Here is a 24,538-nt window from a genome sequence, read left to right on the forward strand (position 1 = left end):
CTTTAATCTTGGTGTGAATATGTTCATATAAAGTTGTTTTGGTATTTGGATATAAACCTTATTTAAGTGTTTGAATCATAGTAGGAATGAATGTGAATGAATAAGAAGAAATAATAAGTTTGATATGAATTTTATATATGAACTTATAAATTTGAATGTAAATTAGTTGATGTGCCATGTGAATTGAGGTTGATAATTGAATTCTGGTGTCAATGAGGACACATTGATTAGGCACTTAGATTGATTGTTTTGGCATGTTTTAGGCTTGTTTAAATGTGTTTTTAAAGTATGGAAATGGTTTTTTTTTTTTGGCTTGGTACTAAGTTTTGGATGAAAGTATGCATTGTTTTTGAAGCTTTTTAAGATGCACACAGCTTGAGCTTATCCACACAGCCGTGTGTGACACACAGCTGAGCAATATGTATGTTTATCATATGTCCTGCTTCAAAGAGCCTGCTACTGTATGTAACTTTTATTGGAATGGTGGAAATGCTGAAAGGAGGGACTGGTTATGTAGCCCAAAGGGAGCCTTAGGAAAACCAGGCTTATGAATCAAGCCTGACGTATTTTAATGGAACAAGTTAAATTGTTCAAAACACTATGGTACAGCAAATATAGTTTTGATTGGGTTGAATCCAAAAAGTCAAGCCTCTTAAGTTTGGAGGAGTATACTACATGGAAGGGACTTGTGTAGATATGGCACCAATTGGCTGTTCTGATGTCAGATGGGCGCCTAAGAGAATGGGTCAAGACAGTTGCGAATAAGATTAGTAATGCTACAGGTTTGAGTGTAATAATAAAAGGTGGAATATAAGTAGGCTGTCAAACATTGTGAACATTCAGAAATAGCTTTGGGTATGGAGTTGATACTTGAGGGAAAACCAGGAAGAAACACTCATCTTTTTTATTACTCGTCAATCGCGACGACATTGGAAACTTCATTCTTTGAATGATTGTTAGATGAGCTACAAACCCAATTATGGCACAAGGGCCTGAGATAGATGCATGTGATGTATAAGGCTGCTTGGGTGGGCGAGCTTGGGAAGGAGATTTAAGGCAAATCAACTTGGACAAACAGCCGGAGCAGAATGTGTTTGAACCAGCATACCATAATTGTGTTGCTTTCATTTCATATCTAGGGAAACAGTTAATATGCGACGGCATAACATGGTATAATTCAACAGGTTGCTAACTGCACAATTGCAATACCTTGCAACACACTTCACAATTACAGAGCTCCTCTTATATGCGAAGCTAGTGAAGAAAAGTTTTGACACAGACACGATCCTTCAACCATTGATCCAAGGTATTAGGAAGGAGGCTGAACAATGGAACACTAAATTTATGAATATTGCAAATATACCATCACTTCCATCACCTATAAGCGAGGAGTTTTACAAAAGCTATAAAACCAAGTTAACATCATAAGTTAGCCCTAGTCGCAAAAACTACATGTTCCTAATACGTACATAGGTTGACCAAAGTCATATATTCAGGAAACTGGTCCTAAGTAGTCACCTTCCAAACTCACCAACGCCTGAAATTCCCTCTCGGCCTCCATCCATTTGGTCCCAATCACAATAAATCTAACGATCACATCTTTATCAATCTTTGAGTGTTTGTCGTTCATAAATATACCATTCTCCCCGGGCACATAGTGGTAGTCAGGCATTTTTATGTGAGACAAATATATGTTTTGGACTGGTCCACACCTCAAAAACACTCCATGTTTTAGTATCTTATGTACAACCCCTTGCAGAATCTCTCCTCTGTACATCTTGAATGTAATTCCGCTGAAGACAACAGGGAAAAGCACATCCCCTGTGTTCTGTCTAACTCTGCCCTCGCCAATGCTCTCTAGGGTTGTTACAGCCATGAAATATCCGCGATCCTTGGTGGCCTTCTTGCAAGCAAATTCATCCATAAGGCGGATCACTATTGCCTTTTTGAGCATCAAGCCTTTGGCATCCAAGCTGTCAGCAGGAATTATGACATTCCAGGGCATCTGCACCTTGAGAAACATTCTGCAGAAAACAACATTAAAAACAAAAACAAAAAAAAATGAAACTCACGATGAAATTAATGTCCTTAAGAGCCAAAAAATGGTATACCAATCTTGAAGAATTCAAAAACCGAAAAAGGTTCACCTACAACTTAGTTTTCAACCACTTAAAACATTACCCAATTGTAATGAATAAACCCAACAATGCCCGTTTCACATGATCACTAATTCTCAATTCCATAAACACTGATAACACCAAACCAATAATCAAACATGAAGCAACAGAAAACAGAGAGTATTAATGGAAAACCATGCCATTTCCTTCACAAGAAATTGAAATTTTCTAAACAAAACAAGGTGAGCAGATTCAGTAGGCTCAATGAGCCACAACTCATAACTAAATTTTCATAGTCATTGACAAATCGAAACATTACCATTGAATTTCTTCACAAACAAGGGAAACCCTTTTAAAAGCAAAGTAGTTCCAAACGAATGTGTATGATTAACAAACTCCCAGATGTGTTATACCTATGTCGCTCTGACTCATCTCTTTTTTTGTGTGTGTGAATTATCCATGTTTGCCATACATCTGAACAAGGGTATGGGATCATAACCTCAAATGATCCTCCAAATGTAAGGGAAAAAATAAGAAAAAAAAAAGTGAATATATCATGCATATATGGGTGTGGGGTTCTGAACCTCCAATGGTCCTCCAAATGCATGAAATATTTGAACATACCGCGTTGGACACGTACCATATCCGGCTATCACACTCGAGTCCAAGTAACATTGATCTAAACTATCATCATTACATTACATGCCCGATTAAACAACAACAATAGTGATAATCCATAAACACAAACGAAGGCAATTCTCAGATCCGCATCCACACATACTACCAGGCAGAATTCGTGATTAAATCCTGAATATAGACTCTCACCCAACTAACCAATCTTCTCTAAAGAAAAACATCAACTTAATTCAATACAGAAACCAAAACATAAACTCCATGTTAACATCCTCTTAATATTAAAACCCACAATTTTATCATTAAAAAAAATTCAAGAAACGCAAATGAAGAGAACTCAACTAGTCGAAATCACAAGCAATTCGGAAAACAATCAAAGAACAAGAAGAGAACCACCTTGAAAAACTTTTCATCTGTTCAATCGAACATGCAATAGAATCAGTCAAAGAAAAGCCCAATGGAAATCACATATCTTGAACTAAAAATGAAATACTTTAAAAAGAATCAAAATTAGGAGAACAAAAGATTCAGAGCAAGACAAGGTAAGTGGATGAGGTTATAACAAAAATTGCAGATTAGAGGTGAAGCAAAACTAACCTGTACAATAAACAACGAAAGAGTGCGAGCTGCTAAAGAGTGAAACTGGTAACGACCTGTCTGCTGTGGAGTTAAGAGTAGAAAGAAAAGGAAAAATGATCTTCCCTGCCCTAACACTCTAAAATTGGGTTTAATTTGTAAAAACGATAATGGACCTTGGACATGGGCCTATTTTTAAAAGAATGTCACAAATTCCGGTCTACTGTATTTCTCTCTTTTTTTTTCTTTTTAGTCCCTAATTTTTTTGTTTTATATCGATTTAAAGCTTTTTGCTTTTTCCTTTGAAAATTCAAGTTAGAATTATAATTCAATCAGTTTATTCTTGATTCAACCCTACTATACGTAGACGTATAGTTACCCATCAAAAAGCAATGAGGGTGTACTCAAGAGGTGACGTAAACGTTTTATTCTTGATGAGATTTAAATCCCTGACCTATATTATTGTTGGGTATATGATACCATTGGAGCTTCTTGGGAATGCCAATCTGATTCCTCAACAAATCCATCTATGATTTGACGAAAAGAAATTCCCTATAATTTTTTATCTACATTGCCAAGCAATGATTTAAATAATTTATGTGGAGCTAATATTTTTAAGTTAAAAGCTCTAAGATAGAAAGAAGGGTAAAGTCTAAATTGCAATCGCGAATTTATTTATAGAAACGATGGGAAGTGTCACATGCATTACATAAAGCATCACTTTGGTTGTAAATATGAATTTGATAATATTTCAAAGAATTTGACGATTTAGATATTACATAACAAATAAAATACTGTGAATAATTTATAGTTGTCTTTTTCATCATGCCTATCATATTTAAAAGAGTATAATCAAGAGATTTGTGCAAAGTCTACTAAAGCTTAATACTTTATTCAAATTATGTACAAGCCTAATAATTTTTTTTAATTATAATATACTTTTATTTTTAATTAGTATTAAACCTAAACTTTAAATATAAATAGTTTAAATATGAAAATTAAGTTATTTTTTATTAGGTAAAAAGTAAGACCCAAGTTGAATTTTTAACTGAAATAGAGTTTAAGCTCTAGAAACAAAACTTGAATTTAAATTTAAATTCAAGTTTTGCTCGAGTTTTTTAGTGATTACATTTATCAACTTCTAATCAAATAAAACATTCTGATAAACATCATAACTATCATAATAGTATTCATTATATACCTTACATAAAAGATTACATCCATAACCATAATCTAAATCATTTATTAGAAATAAAAGATTACATCCGTAACCATAATCTAAATCATTTATTAGCATTCTACTTTATTCGCAAGCTCAACATAAAGATTAATATAATTTTGATCCCTAAACTTAATAATTAGATCCATTTTAGTATATATATTAACTTTAGTAATTAAAGTTGCCAATTACGTTCACTTAATCCCTAAAATATTTAAAATATATATAAAAATTTAATAATGTAACACTTTAAAATTATGTCATATCATTACTTAAAAAAATTGAATCTAATGACATAACACAATTTCAAAGTGCCACGTTATCAAACTTTTACACTTTCAAATTTCAAATTTAGTAATCAAAATAGATCCAAATACCAAAGTATCAAAATAAACTAAAAAAAAAAAAAGTAAATATCAAAGTGGGCCAAAATTCTAGTGAGGAAGCCACATGCTACTTACCAGAGCTCTTTTAACTCGTTCCAAATCCATAAATGTCGAATACAAATGAGTCGGTCCGAGTATGCAATTTTTTTCCCTTTTTTTTTTTAAAAAAAATGTATATATTTGAAAGCTTAAAATCTCAAACTCAAGTTTGAATGTATGGCGAGTATCTTAGGAAAAATGAAAGCCAGGTAACATAGCACCAAAGGCTCAAAACAGCTGTACTTGGCCATGGTATGGTTTCCATCTCATATACACAACTCAAATGTGATTATGTAAACATACAAAGAGAACAGAGTGATTTAAAGATGCCATAAAGAAGGATGAAAGCAAATCCAGTTGTTTTCTCTTACAAGGGAGTGATGAACTTATATTCACACAAACGGGCTGATGCATATTTGCCATTTTCTCCTACGTCAAGCTGGATTTCAAGTCAACGCTTTCTCCTACTTCAAGCCGATTCTGGGTCGAACTACAGCCTATGCAGAAGACTTGGGTATCTTATACTGCTTCTTGACAAACTGGGATGCCTCTGAATCAGCCCTGTGGCATAATATTCTCAGTAGAGTCTGGTTATCAGCACCTAGTTTGCCACTTGAAGATCTCAAGTCCTCCACCAATTCTCGAGTCTGCAAATGATTAAGTCCAAAAAAATTAACATCATATCTCCGATAAATTTGAAAAATACTCGTTTGCAGAAAATCTAAAAGATAGTCCTTTGCAGGAAAAAGAACTGGATTAAAAATAAATAAACACTGAAACAGGAGATAAATGTAGTCACTATGGTCAGAATATTTTTATTTGTTATTAAACTACCAGGTAAGAATTTCTCATTTTCTTAATCTTTCACCATAGCACTGGTAGCCTATGTTTCTAACTTTTTTCATTTTTCTTTAAAGATCCTGGTCCGACATCTGTGCTCAATGGATATTGGACATGAATATGGGAAATATAACCCTCCAAAGACCATCCAAACACATGGAATGACTTCAAAAAAGTAAAACATACTCGTATGGGATACATGCTCGTATCAGGCACTCACCCGATATTAAGATAGCTAGTAGCAAATGTACCTCCCACCATTTTGAAAAGGGAGATTTGAGACAATAATAGTCAAAGGCAGCATATCTTACCTCCAATCCGTGCAACTTTACAACAAGCCGAACACGAGCAACTTGATTTTCAACGACTCCTCGAGGAAGTCCGTCACCTCCAGAAATAAAGAATTCCTAAGTAAACATTAATGTGAATAGATCAGTGTCAAATTGTGTCAAATTGCACACAATAGAAAATGAAATTGAAGCAGCAAGTCCAATCAGTTTATAGCACCTTTCGCCAAAATTATTGTGAAGGAATGATTTTATTGCCAACATAAAAATGGTTCATCTAAAGGTCTAAGTTTTTCTAAACAAAAAAAGGCACTCAAATCAGGGGAGAAAAATATACAAACTTCTAATACTGCAAAATCTATGTTCAATATCATTAAAATCACATCACCATAACATTGTTAATTTGATTTAAGCAGCCAGTCTGATGATCACCTTTAAGATCTCCAGATCCTCTTCCAATAGCTTCGCATCAGTTGGGTAGAAAACTCGTGACGGGCCTCCGTCTAACAAAACCCTGAGCAAGCCTTCCTAAAAAAGAAACCATTTCGATAAATAGAAATTCAAGGAGCAGTTAAGATTTTTTGGGAAGAAGCAGGCTTCGGGAAAGACCAGTGATGCTTGAAGAAGACTTGTCACTACCCGATCCCTAAGTGGCTCCACAATAATATCACATAGTTGGTTTAGTTCCTGCAGAAGTTTCAGCGACATTTCAGCATCAATTATCATACATATTTAATAAACCTATATTATCACATCAATAAATCTATATAACAATTTCATAAAAAGCAAAACAAGTTGTTTCACCCACTCAAGCAATTTTTTTTTTATTTTGAGGGAAAAAAGGACTTACCACATCAAGTGGTTCAATAACTGCTTCCAACCTAGATTGAGAAACACTAGGTTTATACAAGTTCTCAATAAATGGCTCCCTTAGATCCCAGAAAATAATTTTAGTTCCTGCAACAGGCAGAAAGCACTTAATCAGTGATCAATTCTGTGCCTTAAAAAAACAAAAAGGTATTACCAGTAAACTCCCGAATGCGGTCAATAGCAGCATTTATATCCTTCCTGCTTCCATCAAAGGTGCCTTTTTGGGTTGAACTTTTAGATTTATCATCCATGGATTTCCCTACACAAAAAGCGGGTAATTTCAGTCTGACAAGCAAAAGGTCAAACTGCTTCATTACTGAACAGTTAGACCAATTGAACATATACAGATGGCAAATTTATATATAGCATGCAGATCTGTGAGAATTACAGTGGAAAAACTCCACCATGTGAGATATGGACGCTGGTCTATCCCCAAACAATAGCCAAAATCAAGAATTTCAACCATTTGAAAAACATTCCAATTTAGGCAGTAAGAAAATGCTTGTCAACTATTTGGGGAAGCAATCAATTCTCCAGACCAAGTTTAGCCAACTATTTTTCTTTTCCATTTCCATTAGCTTTGAAAGTCAAGCAGGCTAACCCTTTCAACAAAATATATTAGATGCACAATATAAAGATGCAAGAGCAACATGCATAGTCTTATTACTGAAATGGAAGAAAATAGATCATGTCAGTATGGACTTCAGATACATACTGATATAGATTTTTTCAATGGGCATTTTCCTTGTCCAGTGTTCCCAGATACTATCTTCCAACTTGTTCAGTTGATTAATAGCATACTGCCAATAGCAAAATTCAAGTCAGAATATATTCTGATAACAACACCAGCAAATAAGTCCCAAAATGAGACAGTACATGAAGGGAAACAGAGAGACCACCAGATTATGATTTTAGCACAACTTAAGGGATGACTTGGAAGGACATGATTATTGGTCAGGAAGAACATCTGATTTTGTTGGAGAAAAGCATCTTTCTAAAGCAAGATTTGAAAGATTGTGTTTTAAGCTCTCCTTATTCTCTTTTTTCTGGCATGTTATCCATACTCTCGTTTTTTTTCTGAACAGAATTTTGTAATAATATTATAACACTATAATGTATAACAGTGTCATAGCCAGGAAAAAAATTAAAATTTAAAATCAGTGGCATATATAGACATATATCAATCCACATTATCATTTTTATACATTGTATTACTAAAGAAGCTCCAAATGTTTTAAATATTCAAAAATTGAGTATATTATTTCAAGACTTCAAATAAAGAAAAAAAAAAAAAAGAGTCTGGCTACAAGATAGTATTTCCTGCAATCATGCCTAAAAAATAATCATCCATGAAATTTCAAGTTAATTGTGTACCATCTGAAAGCTACTTTTTCAATTTACGAATCACTTCCAAAAGCAAAAAGCAGAAAGCATAAGATGTATATGGATTTTGAACATAATAGGCAAATATTTTTGATAAGTTAGAAATAACAAATAGTAACATACATAATAGAATGCCTGATTTTCTTTATTGCTGCAATTCACATTTTAATCAAAGTCACATGCATTTTCCTTTCTTTCTTTTTGTTTCCCTTCCGACAAAATACGACCATATTCACAATACAAAGTACAAAGACCTTTGAAGGTTTTCTTGAAAACTACATATTTACTCATTGTTATAATATCAATAGGAAGGTGAAAAATATACTTATTTGACCCCTTTTTTTTAGCTTTTTCTTAAGTCTAATGAGGATGATATGGGAAAATAATAAAAACTCTTTCCTAACATCTATATATAAAATTAACTTTTCTAGAGTTGACCCCACTCAACACATTGTAGCTACACTGTTAATATCACTTAAATTTCTACTCAAACAAGTTCATATGTTTCCCACTTATGGGTATCTAGTTCAACTGCTTTTCTATAGAAGGCTAGGAAGGGTGACTGCAAATCAGCAGATTAATCGCCACTTAAGACTTGTTGGAGATATTATAAGATTATTACTTATCAATATGCCACAACTTAGCTTTTCTGGTTTGATAAAAAATTAAATTGGCAGAGTACATAAAGTAGGCCTTACAAACACAAGGAAAATTTAAATGATTCTTCCACCAGTTATAATGAATCATAGGAAGATTATTTCGACCATGGAACAAGTAGCAACTACTGAAACAGGAATATTAATTAATCAATATTGATAAAAATAAAAAAACCACTTCAACCAATCCTATGCACACCCCTCCCTCCCTCCCCTACCCCCCAAAATAGAAAAAGTAGGAGAAATAAATAAAATCATCCACACACATTTTAAGCACAAAATGAAGCTTGAACTCACATATAAAGTGTTTAACTGAACACATAGGGTTGGCGTTGTCAGGACATTAATATTGCTGGACCTTATCTGATCTGGCAGCCGAGAGTCGAATAGCTCCTTCTTCACAAAAGCCTTTATTCCAGCTTCTCTTCTATATCGGGTGAGAACAGGTAAAGGTGGAATTAGATCATCTTTGCTAGCTGCATTTGTGAAACTGACACATCAAGGTCTGCATTGGAGGGAATGCAAAGAAAAAACAGCAGAAAAAAGGATAGAAACAGATTGAAACCTCAAAAAGAACTCAAAATATCAACAGCAGCAAAAGAGATGCAAAAGAACAATGCCATACAGATTTCATTGTTGTTGAGGGCAGAAGGTGAAAGAAAGAGCTCGCCAAAATGAAGCAAGGTGCAAAATGTATTTCTATTTTGTGTTTACGGATGTCTGTTTGTGTGTGTGCACACATATATAATAAGCTTAGGATATATAATGATGATAATAAAATCTAAGGAGTGGTCTAATTTATCTACAAAACATGAAAAAAAATTGTTAGCCAATATTCTTTTTTTATGCCTTTCACCTTATAGAAAATTTGAGCTGCCATGATGTTATTAATATAATCAAGCAATTAATAACCTAGAAATCAACGGACAAACGAGCACACATAAACCAGAGATTTTAGATTAAGCAATTTCCCCAGAGTGGAGAATGGAAGAAAAAGAAAAGAGAGGAATATAGCTATCTAGCCTACCCTTTTTATGTTTTATTGCTTTCTTAAATAGAAGGGACAGAAAATAGATAGAACAGAATCTATTGACAGTATCAGACCAATATCCAAAGAGAACTTGTACTTCATCAGGGAGGAAAAATAAAGGACACAGCACTATAATGTAGGAATCTGAGGATGTCCACTGAAATCAATAAAGTTGAAGATTACAGCACTGAAGTGTAGTCAGATAGTCAACCAACAACATATAATGTTGCCAAGATACTGAAGTGTAGTCAGATAGTCAACCAACAACATATAATGTTGCCAAGATACAAGGATTAACTGATTTAAGAGTATTTCGTTTGATAATAATTTCTGGATTTATCCAAGACTACCATCCATGTTAAGAAGGGATGGTCCAAAAGCACTAAAAAGTACCGACAATGCTCATTCCATAATAAACTTGCAGAATCCAGATGGCCGAAGATATTATCAGCAGTGAATATATCATAAATCTTCCATCAACCTCTTTAGGTCCAACTTTTCACTCAAACTGAGATACAATGCTTATTCACAAGTTTTATGCAACAGTTGTCAAATTGAAGCATGATATCTAGAGTCCAATTTTTAGCTTCAGAAACTTACCTAGTATATCATGTCATTCAAGCCGCTTTCAAGGGGACATTAGAGGTTGGTCCTAAATTGTTCCATGTTTTTAACCAGTCTAATAAGGCTAACAGATCCAAGGAAACGTTCAAGGTCACTGATGTAACTCCAGTGGTTATTTTTTCAGTTCTATTTTACCACAAAATAGAGGGAAAATTATATCGACTACCATCAATGCAATAGTTTCTTTCATATCAATGACAAAGAGGTCCATCAACTTAGAATATTATATACTGACCTAAATTATCCACAATATGATTTGCATATACTTGAAATGCATTATCAATGCCACGAAATAAAGCATTCAGTTCTGTAAGCCTCATTGGAACTTTAATGCCAAAAAACTGATCCACTGTCTGCACCCAAAAACAGAAAGAAAGTAGAATATACTATTAATATCTCCAGAATGAAATAAACATCCATATGGAGAAAAAAGATATAAAAGATACAAATCTATTTTCAAAATTATGAGATTCCAGATTCCAAGAGCCTGAGAAAAATGTTCCCTAACTGATAGCAGTCAAATATTTGTTAGAGATATTAACCAATGTCTCCCATTTCAATAATATGAAACTCCAAATAAATAAATAAATAAAACTAGTGAATCATCAAAATCCATACTATCACCATTTACCATATTAACAACCAGTTATGGGCTAAGACTGAACACAAACAACACATTGATTCAAGTCTGGAACAAAACCACTCATCTTTTGTAGTAAAATATTCAATGGTTCAATTAGTTGAAACAGATAAAGCAGAGATCATAGCTGGAGCTAATACTTTGGGGAGATAAAAGCAAACATGTCAGTGTAAATGACAATAAATTTAGATAATTTTCCAATTTCCTTTTGCTTACTACCATTGTAGTTCCTAAGTAACAGACAGAGTTCGCTGAGAGCATATAATGAAATTATTCAAATCTATTATATCTTGAGATGGTCCAAGTAGGCTGGTACTAAGCAAACCTTATAGATTCCAAGAGGATTAAAAGCCATCTTATAAGGCAAAATCATAACAGCTACACCTGTTGTCCGAGGACTGTGATCAAGACTCTAAATGGATAATGAATACCAAATTTGACACCACATAATAAAACCACCTATAGCAAATGTCTATAAGTTTCAGAATTTTATTCATAGATTCTTTTTTCTTTTTCTAATTAGCAAATAGTAGAAGAAGAAAATGCATAAGGGATGAATGACTGCAAGTAGACAGACAATATAAGGAGGATACACAAGAACTATCCAGAATCTGGTGATTAAAATGTATAGTTACAAACAAACTAAAGGATGATTGCAAGTGTAAAAGTTTGGGACATGTGTAGACTTGTTCCAAGTTATTAGTTCTGATAACTTTTTTCTAGACAGAGTGAAAAGGTTTTCCATTGTTTTCTAACAGAAAAATAGGTTTTGAATGGTTAAAACTGAAAACATGTTAAAGAGAGGGAAAATAATGGAATATGATGAAAACAACAAAAGCTGTTCTCACTTCTCAGAAGTGAAAGGGTTATGGAGAATAGTTTCCTTGAGATTATTTTAACAAATAGCGAACCACACAATGTTCAGAGCACTGAAAAATAGCAAACTAGAGGAGGAATCCTGATAAATATCATTCATCAAATAATCAACTGCTTCATTTAAACAGATTGGGAATCTATTGAAAAAGACACTTGAATCATACCTCCTCAACGATCCTATAAACTTCCACAATCGAACTCCCATGCCGCTGTTGAGGTGATATGGGGTCCCATCGCTGAAAAGAGAAAATAAGCTTTATCAACACTGAAAGAATCAACCAAGATACAAAAAAATCTGCAGAATATACATTTAGCTAATTATAACAAAAACTTCCTATGAATTATGGAAACAATAAACTTCTGACAAAATCAGGTCAAAGCAACTCAACTTGAGGAGAACTACCATTCTGCAAAACATCACAACTAAATCTACATTGCAACCATTTCAGTTTGTTACCACACTCACATATTTCGTCAATTCTTAAATACTTTTTCAACTTTATTAGATCTACCCTGGATTGGGTTCATGAAACATTATGTACCACAAGGGTCCATGTTCATTAACAACATACCATGCCTGAATACACTAGCTTTATGCTTTTACCTCAATCAATTGTTAACCCCACCCCACCCCACCCCACCATTAGAACAGTAAATAGAAAAAGCTGTTAAATATTATATGTTGCAACAACAGAAGCAAGAAGGACAATAAAGAAGAATATTCATTTCTAAATCAAAGAGGTGAGAGAGAGACAGGTGGCAAAACAACAAAAGAAAGGGAAAGACATGGCTTTTGAAGAGAATAAAGAAAATCTTGTTTACCTCTTGTTGAAGGGTTCGCTCCACCCAACCTACAATTCGTCCTAACTGTGAATTAATCCATCGCATCACCACTGTTCCAGAAACAGATTCAATCTGGAAAAGGAAAAAGAATATGGATCTTAGGGGGGGGAAGGAAGAGAAAATAAATATGTACGCACTATTCTGACCAGAATCTTTTTCCTATCAATATTAACTGGTGGTAATGAAAGAAAAAAACTACTTCAATCATATAGTCCCAACGGAGAAGCAACATCATTATGTACTCAAAACAGCAACAATGATGGCTGCCCAAGCATGAACAAACACCTATATTTAGCCTTGAAGTAGCCAAATGAAAACCTATAAACAAAGTTGAAACTATTCTTTCCATAATTTCTAACTAATTAGTTATTCAACCACATTAAAGAATAAGAATCAATTGCAGCTTTTATAAATACCTGAAGAGACATGAATGAAACACTTTCAAGTTCAACAAAACTCATCTCCAAGGACCAAAACAGCAATCACTACCATAGTAAGTCTTTACTATGTTAGGAATATTTCAGTCAATCAATCAAAAAATACATATCAGGCTTTAATTAATTGCTGCTTCTGTTATTTTTCTTTATGAGAAGAAAAGAAGGGTGATACAAAACCAAACAAGTTTTTAAATAATTAAAAGAATTCTTTAGAAAATGATAAAAGGAATAACTTTCTTTCCTTTAATACCGAACAGTTAACTGCAATTACTTTTAGACAATTTTTAATAAAAAATGTCATGTTGAAATCATATGATTTTGTGCTTTAATTAATACACTACATATTCTTTTCTTAAAAATTTTGCGAGCAAAAAACAGCAACCAAACAAAATCTGAATGACATCACCGGAACAACTACCATAGTAAGTCTTTACTATGTTAGGAATATTTCAGTCAATCAATCAAAAAATACATACCAGGCTTTAATTAATTGCTGCTTCTGTTATTTTTCTTTATGAGAAGAAAAGAAGGGTGATACAAAACCAAACAAGTTTTTAAATAATTAAAAGAATTCTTTAGAAAATGATAAAAGGAATAACTTTCTTTCCTTTAATACCGAACAGTTAACTGCAATTACTTTTAGACAATTTTTAATAAAAAATGTCATGTTGAAATCATATGATTTTGTGCTTTAATTAATACACTACATATTCTTTTCTTAAAAATTTTGCGAGCAAAAAACAGCAACCAAACAAAATCTGAATGACATCACCGGAACAACTAAGTATAGGAATTTCACCATGTGAAAGGTATTTCTTTTATCAGTTTCAATTCTAAAGACTCAAAGTCTCTCCTAGCTATAGAAATCTATTCAGCTTGTTATTATTAGAATAAAAAATTCGGGCAATAAAATCCAGCTATCTCACCTGGTATGGGTTTAGCTTCCTGAAATGGATCTCCACATTCTCACCTTCACAAGCAGACTTTATGAGGTCCAGTATATACTGCTCAAGGTTATCAGCAGCGGGAAATACAGATACAACATCCTCAGTCAAATGTTCAGCACTATCAACAAAAGGTTTCTGGACAAAATAAGTCTCATTAAGAACTCTAAGTTAAAAGTAACAAATAATCAAGCTTATGAAGTACTACAATTGAGCTAGATAAACTAAAACATATATGGAGTTGGTATGTATCAGCTTACCAACTTGTTCCCATAAAACTTGTGTAGAAGTGAAGCTGAAACAATAGTTGCATGTGGATGCCTCCGACATAATATTGGCATAAACATCGTTGAATCTTTTTTCAGAAGTTTCTTGACCTCCTCTGCAAGCAATGCCAAAGGATGTTCGCCCATTGTGTCTGATTTATCTACAGCTTGCAATATCTGTCCAAAGCAAACAAAAATGCTCAAACTTGTCATGCCTTCATGGGATGGAAACAAAGATAGCATGAAATTTTGAAAACTTGTGGGTTTAATTTACTTGTAAGAAAAAGCTTCAGGAAATACAAAAGCAAACACAGCAGTTGTTCATGAAGTTAAAGTTGAAACATTGTCATTAAAACTTTAGCTTCTTGAGCATGACTTGAAGTTTTGGAAAAATATCTTAGGGTTGGTTTTCTGACTAAGGTATGGTTTGATAAACTGAAAAATTAAGAACTGAATTTTTAGTGCTGAAATTTACAAGTACCGAATTTATATTAGAAAGAAGTTTGGTAAATTAGTAAAAGCTAAGTACTTAACATGATTATGTTGTTTGATAAAAGTAAATCTTGATTTTTGAAAATTATTCATTTCTTAATTTTAATCTTTTTAATATAATATTTTATATTATTTTGGATAGTTTTGGATAAAAGTTAAAAATGGTAATTTGAATGTCATTTAAAAAAAAGAGAGAGAGAGTTTTTTTGAAATATATTTTTTAAAGATAATAAAATCGACTAAACATTTTCAACATTAAGTGATAAGTAGCTATTACATACTTTATCTTATTCAGCACTTTTTGTTGAAATTTTTATATTAAGTAAAAAATTAAAATGATTATCAAACACATTTGAAATATTGAATGTTCAAAATTTTCATTGGTTTATCAAACATACCCTAACTTAATTTTGACTCTCAAAATAGGAAATGCACATGGATAAATGATTTATGAATTAAGTTGGATTATGTGCACAGGAGGGATGATTAGTTTTGTTCGAATATGATATGCTCAAATTATTTGTATAGGTTAATCAAGTAAGCTATCATGGAGTCAGATTTTCACATGCTTAGATGTTAATGCTTGCATCAAAAGAAATAAATTATATAAACTAGTTTGCTACGGTGCAAAATTTCAGCATGATTTTTCAATGAAAAATAATTTATTTTGGTCAGTCTTTAATGTTTATCACGCACTTGTCTTGATTTTAAGTCATATAAATTCCATTCTTCAGGTTGTTTCACTTACGTGCTATGTTACAGCAGTTTATACTTATGGTCACCTTGAGGAGAACAGGTATTTGAGTTTCATCCTACAAAATTATAAAACTAAGATGCATTTGAACATGCTCACGCTGTCTTCAATGCCAGAACCCTGGTTTGGGCAATAAACAAATATGTACGGTAGTAAATCCGTTTACTACAGGGGTTATACAAGCCATGCACCTATAGTAGGCATAAAATTTATCAAGGTTAACATATGATTCCTATGGTAGGAGGAAATCAGATGCAGATAAAAAGGAAAAGTCTTGTGAACCATAATGGATTTCATGTTTTAAGTGCACTATCATATTTATTCTGTTATTCAAAATATTCTGAGCCTTTGCAGTTATCTTTGTCTCTCTTTGGCATCTTGATTATGATAGGCATAGAAATGTATGAGTTAGAAAAATATAAACATTGGGCTAGCACACTTACCCTAGCAAATGAATTCTTAACTGAAGAAGATATATATAATTCTATCTGATCTCTATCTGAGACAGTGGAAGATTGCACAGGCTGCAGAAAATATTGAAAGGTAATTCTCAATACTCAACAGATAAAAGGAAACAACAACATAAGAGAACTAGATACAAAACACAGGGTATCTTGGACTTGCTCATATGAAGTAAAAATGCAAACTAAAGAGTAGGTGTACAACATACAATATCAGATTCTTCCAAAAGAAGTCTTCTAACAATCATTGCAACTGTTACTATATCCTCCATTACCATTGATCCCTACAAATCAAATGATAAGTATTACGATACCGACATATCCAAAAAGTTCTCTAAGAAATAAGGATAATAAAAGATCATTATAAAGATACATCGTGAAGCAACAAACAGACCCAAATTCAGAATAGCTAAGAAAACAAATGTCAAGTTGCTTGTATATATGTACCCAAGTTTGCATGTGTGCACGCATACAGATATTATTGACATTATCGGCACAAGGTCTTAAAGCATTTTAAAAAAAGAAATATAGACTTTGAGCGCTTCTCATATCTTGCCTAATTCTTAAACAAATACATTACTATTTCCCTAAAAGATATAAGCAGGGCCGCATAAACACACCAATGGCTGTTGAGCTAAATGAAAACTGTCAAATGTTTGTCCATCCATACTTAGCATTAAGCCTAAGGTCAAAAGCTAGAAGCCAAAGTCATATGGGAAATAAGTTATATGATATCCACACAAAGCTCCTTGTTGACCCTATTTAAAGCATGCTAAACACTTAAATAGCAAAAGATGATTCTAGACAAGTTAATATGGTAGTTATACCAGAGTAGACAATTTATAACATGATTGATTATTAGAAGCAAAGAAATTTCAGTTATAGAATTCAGTAAGTTAAGAAACATTATCTCCAAGCATAGTTTCCATTACAATCAATCAATTAGCATATATTTCTGTAATATGCTGTAAAAATTTTGGATCCAATGTAAGATTCACAATGTGCCGAAAATACAAGAAAATCAGAAAGAAATTGTGAATGCAACATGAAGAAATGCTGCAAATAAGAGAATCAAAAGGAAACAAAAGTTATGACATGGCATGTACAAAAGTTTTAATGTATAAAATTGCATCATAGAACAAATAACATATACACAAAACAAGCATTAAAAAGAAATTTTCTTATGAAGAACAACTAATATAAATCGCATTGTTATCTAGATGTATCTCCATGAAGAATTAACCAAACCTCAGCAAAGATCAAGTGGTAGTCTCCTAGTTGCTTATCAGCCCATTTCTGGATGGGAGATAAAAAGGATTGTAAGAAAGAAACATCACGAGAGCCCTCTTCGCCATCAACTCTGACATGCAAGCTTTTTAAGTGTAACCTCTCCTGTGGGCCTCGTTGTTCTTTCAACGGTATTTTCTTCAACTGGTCAATGGCATGTCGCAAAATCCCTTGCTCACTTGTGATAACATACTGTGATCACAAAATCAATATCTAACACAATATCAATAGAAATTCTAAAACATGGGATGAAGTAAGTCAATCAGTGGTACCTGACGAAATAAAATCCATGCATAGCAAGTGTAGTGGATGGTCTCTGTTATTCCCAAAACTCGCCAGGTTGACTTTAAAAGCTCAAGAATTTCTTCCACTTCCTACAGTACAATAGGCGAAAGTTAGTTCCACTGTGAACATATTTTAGCTACAACAAATGATGTTATCCTTTTCAAAGAAAACTTTTAGAATCATGATGATTATTTTATTAATATCCTTACAGTATATATACGAATCCTACAGATTACAAGATTCCAGTCAAACACTGACACCTATGTCCAGATAGGTACTTTATAAAAATTAGCCAAAGATAAAAGGGACAGGGAGGCAGGACAACACATCAAACTTATCAATCAGTAAATTTTAAATTGAATGAAAGAAACAAGACAAACAAGTTGGAAACTTCAGACAACAGCTTCTGTGGTATATTGTCAAAATTGGTAACCAATAAAGTACCAACCTCAGTCAGCTTTCCCTCATCTAAAACATCAAACACGCTGACAAGCAATTTCTCATAAAGTCTGACATTCAGATGATAACCATCTGCCCAGTGGCATACTTCCCCGGTTAAGTCACCTCGGGCAGGCCTCTCAGCAAGAGGAATGGCGATATCTCTTAGAGATTTCAAACTTTCTGTCCTTTGGACTTCACCAGTAGAAGGTGGAAAAGCCTAACAAGGGAAGGAAAAATTCAAACCAAGATGATAATGAACATAAGTAATAGGAATACCAAACCAAGTGAGCTAGCTCAAAATAACATAAACTGAAATATGGTTAACCACCGAAGCTAAGTAGAGCTATTATACACAAGTAGGTTTTTTTAAGAATAATGCCAGGGAAAGGAAAAGTACGGTCAAATCATTAGAGAAACCAATGCTAACAGGTTAAATAAGTCAACCACATTATAATGCCACGTGATATCACAATATACAGCATAATAAACCATCTCAATGCTGAGACAATAAAAATTACCTCAGATTCCTCAATCTTTGCCAAAAGAATCCTAAACTCACTGGTCTTGCACCCAGACTCCCCAAATCCAACAGCAGGGTGATTAACAAGACCCTCTGCCAACATGTTCAACTACAATGCCAACCGCTCAAAACATTATTTGCCAAATATAGACTCATATCGATAACATTGCATTTTGATGTAGAAGAAAGCTTGAAAGGCCAAGAAGGAAAAAGAGAAGGACACAAAAAGGGAAAATATTTACCTGCCTTTTTTGCCACCTTATATATGCTTTCTTGTCAGAAAATTCTGTTCGTGAAATACAACACAATAATTCCAGGGGAATCAGTAGTGTGTCCATCCTTTTTCCAACTTTCCCAGAAAGAGCATTAAGCAATCCTTGTCTTGTCCTAATGTCCATTGCCTCAGAAATCTGTATAAATCAATATTGAAATGGAATACCTATTAGGCACATAATCAGTTGGTAAAGTGTTGGACTTTTAGTCCAATAACCAAGGATCAAAACCAGGTAATCTCAGGGATCCCAAAAAGAATCAAAGAATTATAATATAAAAATAGTACAACTTAATGTTACATAGATGTTAGCATAAGAAAAAGTAACTGTAGAAGCATTTTATTTAATCCATTGAAAGATATCTAGAAAACAGTTTGCATCTTACAAATCAGAATTACCATCTTTGAGCAGAAAAGAGAGAATGCATTACAAAGGGGGTCAAACAAGGCTACTAACAAATGTATCATAATCAATCATCTACTCAAAAACTAAGCTGAGAAGATTATTATAGAAATCTTATGCTGCTAAGAAAATGTGTACTCACAAAGACATTGTTATGCGTATGTACAGATTACAGAATTTCCAAATCAAAGCCTTTGATCCCAATCTAATGGTAAAGAAGCCAATCATGATTCTAGTCTTTTACTTAAGATTAAATAGACCCCCCCCCCAAAATATTCCATTTCAAAAAATGAAAAGGTGTAAACAAAGACTTCAGGAAAATATTCAATGCAAAATAAAGGTGGCCTGCCTCCACATACAAAGTTCTAATAACATCTAATGCTTCGACAAAAAACCTTCCTCTTCCTTAAACTCATGGGAGTATTTCTTTTTCTTTTTTCTTTTTTTTTTTTTTTTGGGGGGGGGGATACTGTTTTTGAATGCCAGATGGATTTTCTCACCGGTGTACACCGTTAATACTGCTCCCAAGGTCAATACTAATACACAACATCCACCACCTCTACAATCGTTCATATGTTTGAAAGCCCCTGGAGATGTACAGTACATCCTCACAATTTACTACTCCAGGAAGGAGAGAAGATAATAAGGTGAAGGCCAGAAAACTTTTAGAAATAACTGTACAGGTTGGACCAAATCAAAGTCATTGTGGTTTAAGTGTATGGAAAAGCAAGTTAATACTTTCCAGAATCACTTATGGCCACATATACCTTATGCCAGCAAACAAAAGAAATGGATTATCTTTAAAGGAAGAATAACAAGGTTATGACTTCTGCAATTGCACCTTTGGGTGAATAAAGTTATGTTGTCACTAATTTCTACTTTCAAATTGTTTTACACAACAAATGTGTATTGAATCATAGAACTTTATTCATGCATCTCAAAATGACAGCTAGAAAATTCTTCATAGGATATCCCAATGTAGAAGAGATATTAATAAATGCAACAATATGATTGAATTAAGTTTTAAATACCTCCATCTGGACACGCATCGTTTCCAATAAACCAACCAGTCCAGATGCATTTTGAGACTGCGCCACAATATTCTCATTTTTACTCCGCCCAAGCTTCTTCATCAACTTGGACCGCTTATCTTTCTTCTTCTCTTTTGATGGTACAATGAGACCCCTGATTTATAGGTGAATTTTGAAGAAAGTGAACACCAAGAAAAAAGAAAATAAAATAAGGTACAAAATATTTAGGAACTTCGTATAAAAGAACATCAACAAGTCAAAAAAGGGAAACCCACCCAGAAGCACCAGCACAAGCTAAAAGAATTTCATATGCAGTTTCACGGAGATCATCATCTGTTATACCTGAAACAACAAAGTCCACCAAATTAATTGCATACTTATTGATAAAATAACACAAGAATTGCAACTAGATAAGAATACCCATATTGATCATAATATTAAAAACTCAAAAATACTTCTCATTTGACATGGAACCCCCCGACAATAGTCATCATCGTATAGCAGCATAAGAACATTTTTATTTACAAGGAAATGCAGAGCTAAGGAAGTGACATCCATATGCATGCTCCAGCTATTGGCTGGGCCATGCATGTTTCCAGAACCATCATTACCTGTAGCAAAAGAAGGCAACTTCAGCATAAGATCTCCAACACCATTTGGATTCCGCCTTGAAATTTTGAGACTATTAACTTCCTCAAGATCATCATCATCCTCAAAATCTTCAATGTCATCCACAGTTAACTCTTGAACTTGTGTGGAATCAAAAGACTCTGATCTTGATACAGTTGAAACAACAGGCGATGGAGCAAAAACAGGTGCTGATGGTGTTGGCATTGATATTGAATCAGGGATAGGTGGTGGTGCCCTTCTTGGAGGTGAACCTGAGAATTCAGGATTTGTAACCAAAAAGAATTCACCAGCAGAATCACCACTATTCTGAAAGAAAAAAAGAGATTGAGATGTAAAAGATAAGCAACCAAAAGAAAATGTATAAATGCGTTTTAAAACCATCAAACAATATCTAGCAGACAATTTATAGTTAGATTTGTGTTGCTCTGACTCTTCATTTTTCTTTAAGTCCTTGCGCCCAACACTCATGTCCGATGCATATTTGGACATGGGTGTTAGCATATACCGCCAAGACCCTCCAAATACATGGAAAAACTTTAAAAATAAAAATAAACCTAAACATACTCATGCCAAACCCATATCCAACACTCATCCTCAAGTTCAAGTAAGAAGTAAGATAGATTATATTATTACATTTTATTCATATCAAACATCTTTATTTTCCAAAAATGGGTCACTCCAAATAGCAAATGAATATGGTCCCATTTTTAATCAAAATATTGACAAATGGAGTAAACCAACAAATGAAGAAACTAGTAGCAAAATCAATGCATGCCCTTGTGTCTGTCCATAATTCTTTCAACAAAACTGTAGCCATTATTTTAGATCATGAATACCATGTTTGCCTCGATCTTAAACTTGAATACCCTAGATCAAACTCCAAGCCAAGGCTCATCTTGTTGCTACTTACTAATTTCCTATTCGCGTTCTGCTCCCTAAAACTTGTCAGTATAGATTATATTATTATATTTTATTCATATCAAACATCTTTACTTTCCAAAAATGGGTCACTCCAATTAGCAAATGAATATGGTCCCATTTTTAATCAAAATATTGACAAATGGAGTAAACCAACAAATGAAGAAACTAGTAGCAAAATCAATGCATGCCCTTGTGTCTGTCCACACTTCTTTCAACAAAACTGTAGCCATTATTTTAGATCACGAATACCATGTTTGCCTCGATCTTAAACTTGAATACCCTAGATCAAACTCCAAGCCAAGGCTCATCTTGTTGCTACTTACTAATTTCCTATTCGCGTTCTGCTCCCTAAAACTTGTCAGTATAGATTATATTATTATATTTTATTCATATCAAACATCTTTACTTTCCAAAAATGGGTCACTCCAAATAGCAAATGAATATGGTCCCATTTTAATCAAAATATTGACAAATGGAGTAAACCAACAAATGAAGAAACTAGTAGCAAAATCAATGCATGCCCTTGTGTCTTTCCACACTTGTTTCAACAAAACACTAGCCATTATTTTAGATCACGAATACCATGTTTACCTCAATCTTAAACTTGAATACCCTAGATCAAACTCCAAGCCAAGGCTCATCTTGGTGCTACTTACTAATTTCCTATTTGCGTTCTGCTCCCTAAAACTTGTTAGTATAGATTAACAAAAAATGATGAAATAAATAATTAACTAAAATACAACATCAATCTCAGCCACGTCCTTAACTTTTATAACTCTTCCAACTATTATGTACCTCTATTTGCTTTCTGCTTTGCTCAGCAAAAGACAAGTAACGAAATCAATAACAAAACAACACCAAAAATAGTGCAAAATATATGATGCAACAGAAGTAAATTATTACCATTTGGGGTAACCCCGTATGATCATGGTAATCTCTAATAGCTTCAGAGAGATCCAACATTCCACCTAAACTTAACAAAATAGTTATCATCAAAATTTAAAAAAGAAAAAAGAAAAAAAGAATAGAAAACTAATCTCATATTGCATTACAAGAATCCAACAGAAACAGAAAGAAATTTTTGCTCCAAACAAACCTTTTTTAATGCAACTTAGCACGTAATCAATACTAACTTGATCCAAATCTACATCATCGAGCGTAACAGCACCGGGAGGCATTACCACTTTCTTAATTAAGCTACCGGAAAGTATAAAATCTAACAGTATTCGCCTGTCACGCCTGTAACGCTGTAGAAGCTCCACAGCACTTTCCCTATTTCCAACAAAAACACAAATTTCAGTAAACAAGCTGCATATTAACTATTTTTCCTATAAAATGTAGTACAACGTGAAAGCAAATCCGGAAAGCAACACTAGTTCTAACAAGATTGCAATACATAAAGAATCAAAACACAATGACTCTTATTTATTCAAATAAATTTCAACTTCCATTAAGAAAAAGAAAGAAACGTTGATATTTTTTAGACTAAAATTAGGGAATGAACTAGAAGAAAAGAAACTTACTCTTCCATGGTTCAGGAACTAACAATCTCTGCAGAATCTAATAACAATGTAATTGCAATTTTAATAAAAAGAAGATTAAACTGAACCAAATCCACAAAGAAAAATGTAGGAAAAGTAAGAGTAAATCGAAGAAAATTTTTGTTACTTTGAGAATGAAATTGAAGAGATCTGGAAGAGTCAAAGGGAAGGGGCATTAAAGAGAAGTAAAAAATGAGGAAATGAATTGAATTTGAAATGGTCAGTATATAGGGCGAATGTTGATTCCTTAAAGGAGCGAAGCGAAGCGAATAGCGAATGGTGGGCGAAGTAAATCTGAATTCTGAAGTTTAGCTATTTTCTTTCGTCTTCGTGGTTGGTGAGATGAAATGTCGAAAATGACCTTATGATTTTATCTTAACTAATAAACACTTCGACTTTTAATTATTATTTTTATTATTTTTAAGATAATTATGACATTGATAGTCTGTCGTGCAAGAACTTTGATTTGTATTTATTAATATTATTTAATTAAGTAGAAAGTGAAGGTATAAATTATGATTTATTGTATTCTTAAAGGAAAAATAGGTTCAAATATGGGAATCAACGTTGTTAGAAAAGTTAGTCACACCTCAGCCCTTTAAAATAAAATAAAAAATAAAATTGGTAAAATTATATTTTAACCTTTTAAAAATGATAAAATTTTAATTTAATCATCTAAAAATTATAAAGATATAAACTATTAAATGATAAAATTCCATTTTAAAGATTTATCACGAAATTTAATTTCCCATTATCTTAACCAAGATATGTATAAATATTAAAATTAAGTTGTGAGTTCAAATTTTACACACTTTTCTTGACATGAAATTGTACT

General features: G+C 33.2%; 2 protein-coding genes across 4 annotated transcripts; both read right to left on the bottom strand.

Annotated features, from left to right (window-relative positions):
• Positions 1–1,173: 1,173 nt before the first annotated feature.
• Positions 1,174–3,503, bottom strand: LOC107904797 (DNA-directed RNA polymerase V subunit 7). Its single transcript, XM_016831286.2, has 2 exons — positions 3,348–3,503; positions 1,174–2,024 (listed from the first exon to the last, which is right to left on the bottom strand). Exon 2 carries the CDS (start codon positions 2,021–2,023, stop codon positions 1,493–1,495), a length of 531 nt encoding a protein of 176 aa, XP_016686775.1. The 5' UTR covers position 2,024; positions 3,348–3,503; the 3' UTR covers positions 1,174–1,492.
• Positions 3,504–5,159: 1,656 nt separating this feature from the next.
• On the bottom strand, positions 5,160–24,018 carry LOC107904796 (protein unc-13 homolog). Of its 3 annotated transcripts, none has more exons than XM_041094611.1 (27): positions 23,831–24,005; positions 23,686–23,713; positions 23,259–23,434; positions 23,066–23,130; positions 21,223–21,547; positions 20,887–20,953; positions 20,612–20,765; positions 19,149–19,316; positions 18,905–19,015; positions 18,394–18,603; positions 17,933–18,034; positions 17,622–17,852; positions 16,583–16,657; positions 16,356–16,436; positions 14,661–14,843; positions 14,383–14,538; positions 12,999–13,091; positions 12,341–12,412; positions 10,896–11,013; positions 9,304–9,482; positions 7,683–7,767; positions 7,122–7,226; positions 6,948–7,054; positions 6,707–6,784; positions 6,530–6,625; positions 6,122–6,217; positions 5,160–5,617 (listed from the first exon to the last, which is right to left on the bottom strand). In XM_041094611.1, exons 2-27 carry the CDS (start codon positions 23,691–23,693, stop codon positions 5,468–5,470), a joined length of 3,291 nt encoding a protein of 1,096 aa, XP_040950545.1. In that variant the 5' UTR covers positions 23,694–23,713; positions 23,831–24,005; the 3' UTR covers positions 5,160–5,467. The 3 variants fall into 3 exon arrangements, with proteins under 3 accessions (XP_040950545.1, XP_016686774.1, XP_016686772.1); XM_016831285.2 differs by having other exon boundaries at positions 23,686–23,722; XM_016831283.2 differs by having other exon boundaries at positions 23,686–24,018.
• Positions 24,019–24,538: the final 520 nt, after the last annotated feature.

The sequence above is a fragment of the Gossypium hirsutum genome, chromosome D05 (assembly GCF_007990345.1).
Source record: "Gossypium hirsutum isolate 1008001.06 chromosome D05, Gossypium_hirsutum_v2.1, whole genome shotgun sequence".
NCBI lineage: Eukaryota > Viridiplantae > Streptophyta > Magnoliopsida > Malvales > Malvaceae > Gossypium > Gossypium hirsutum.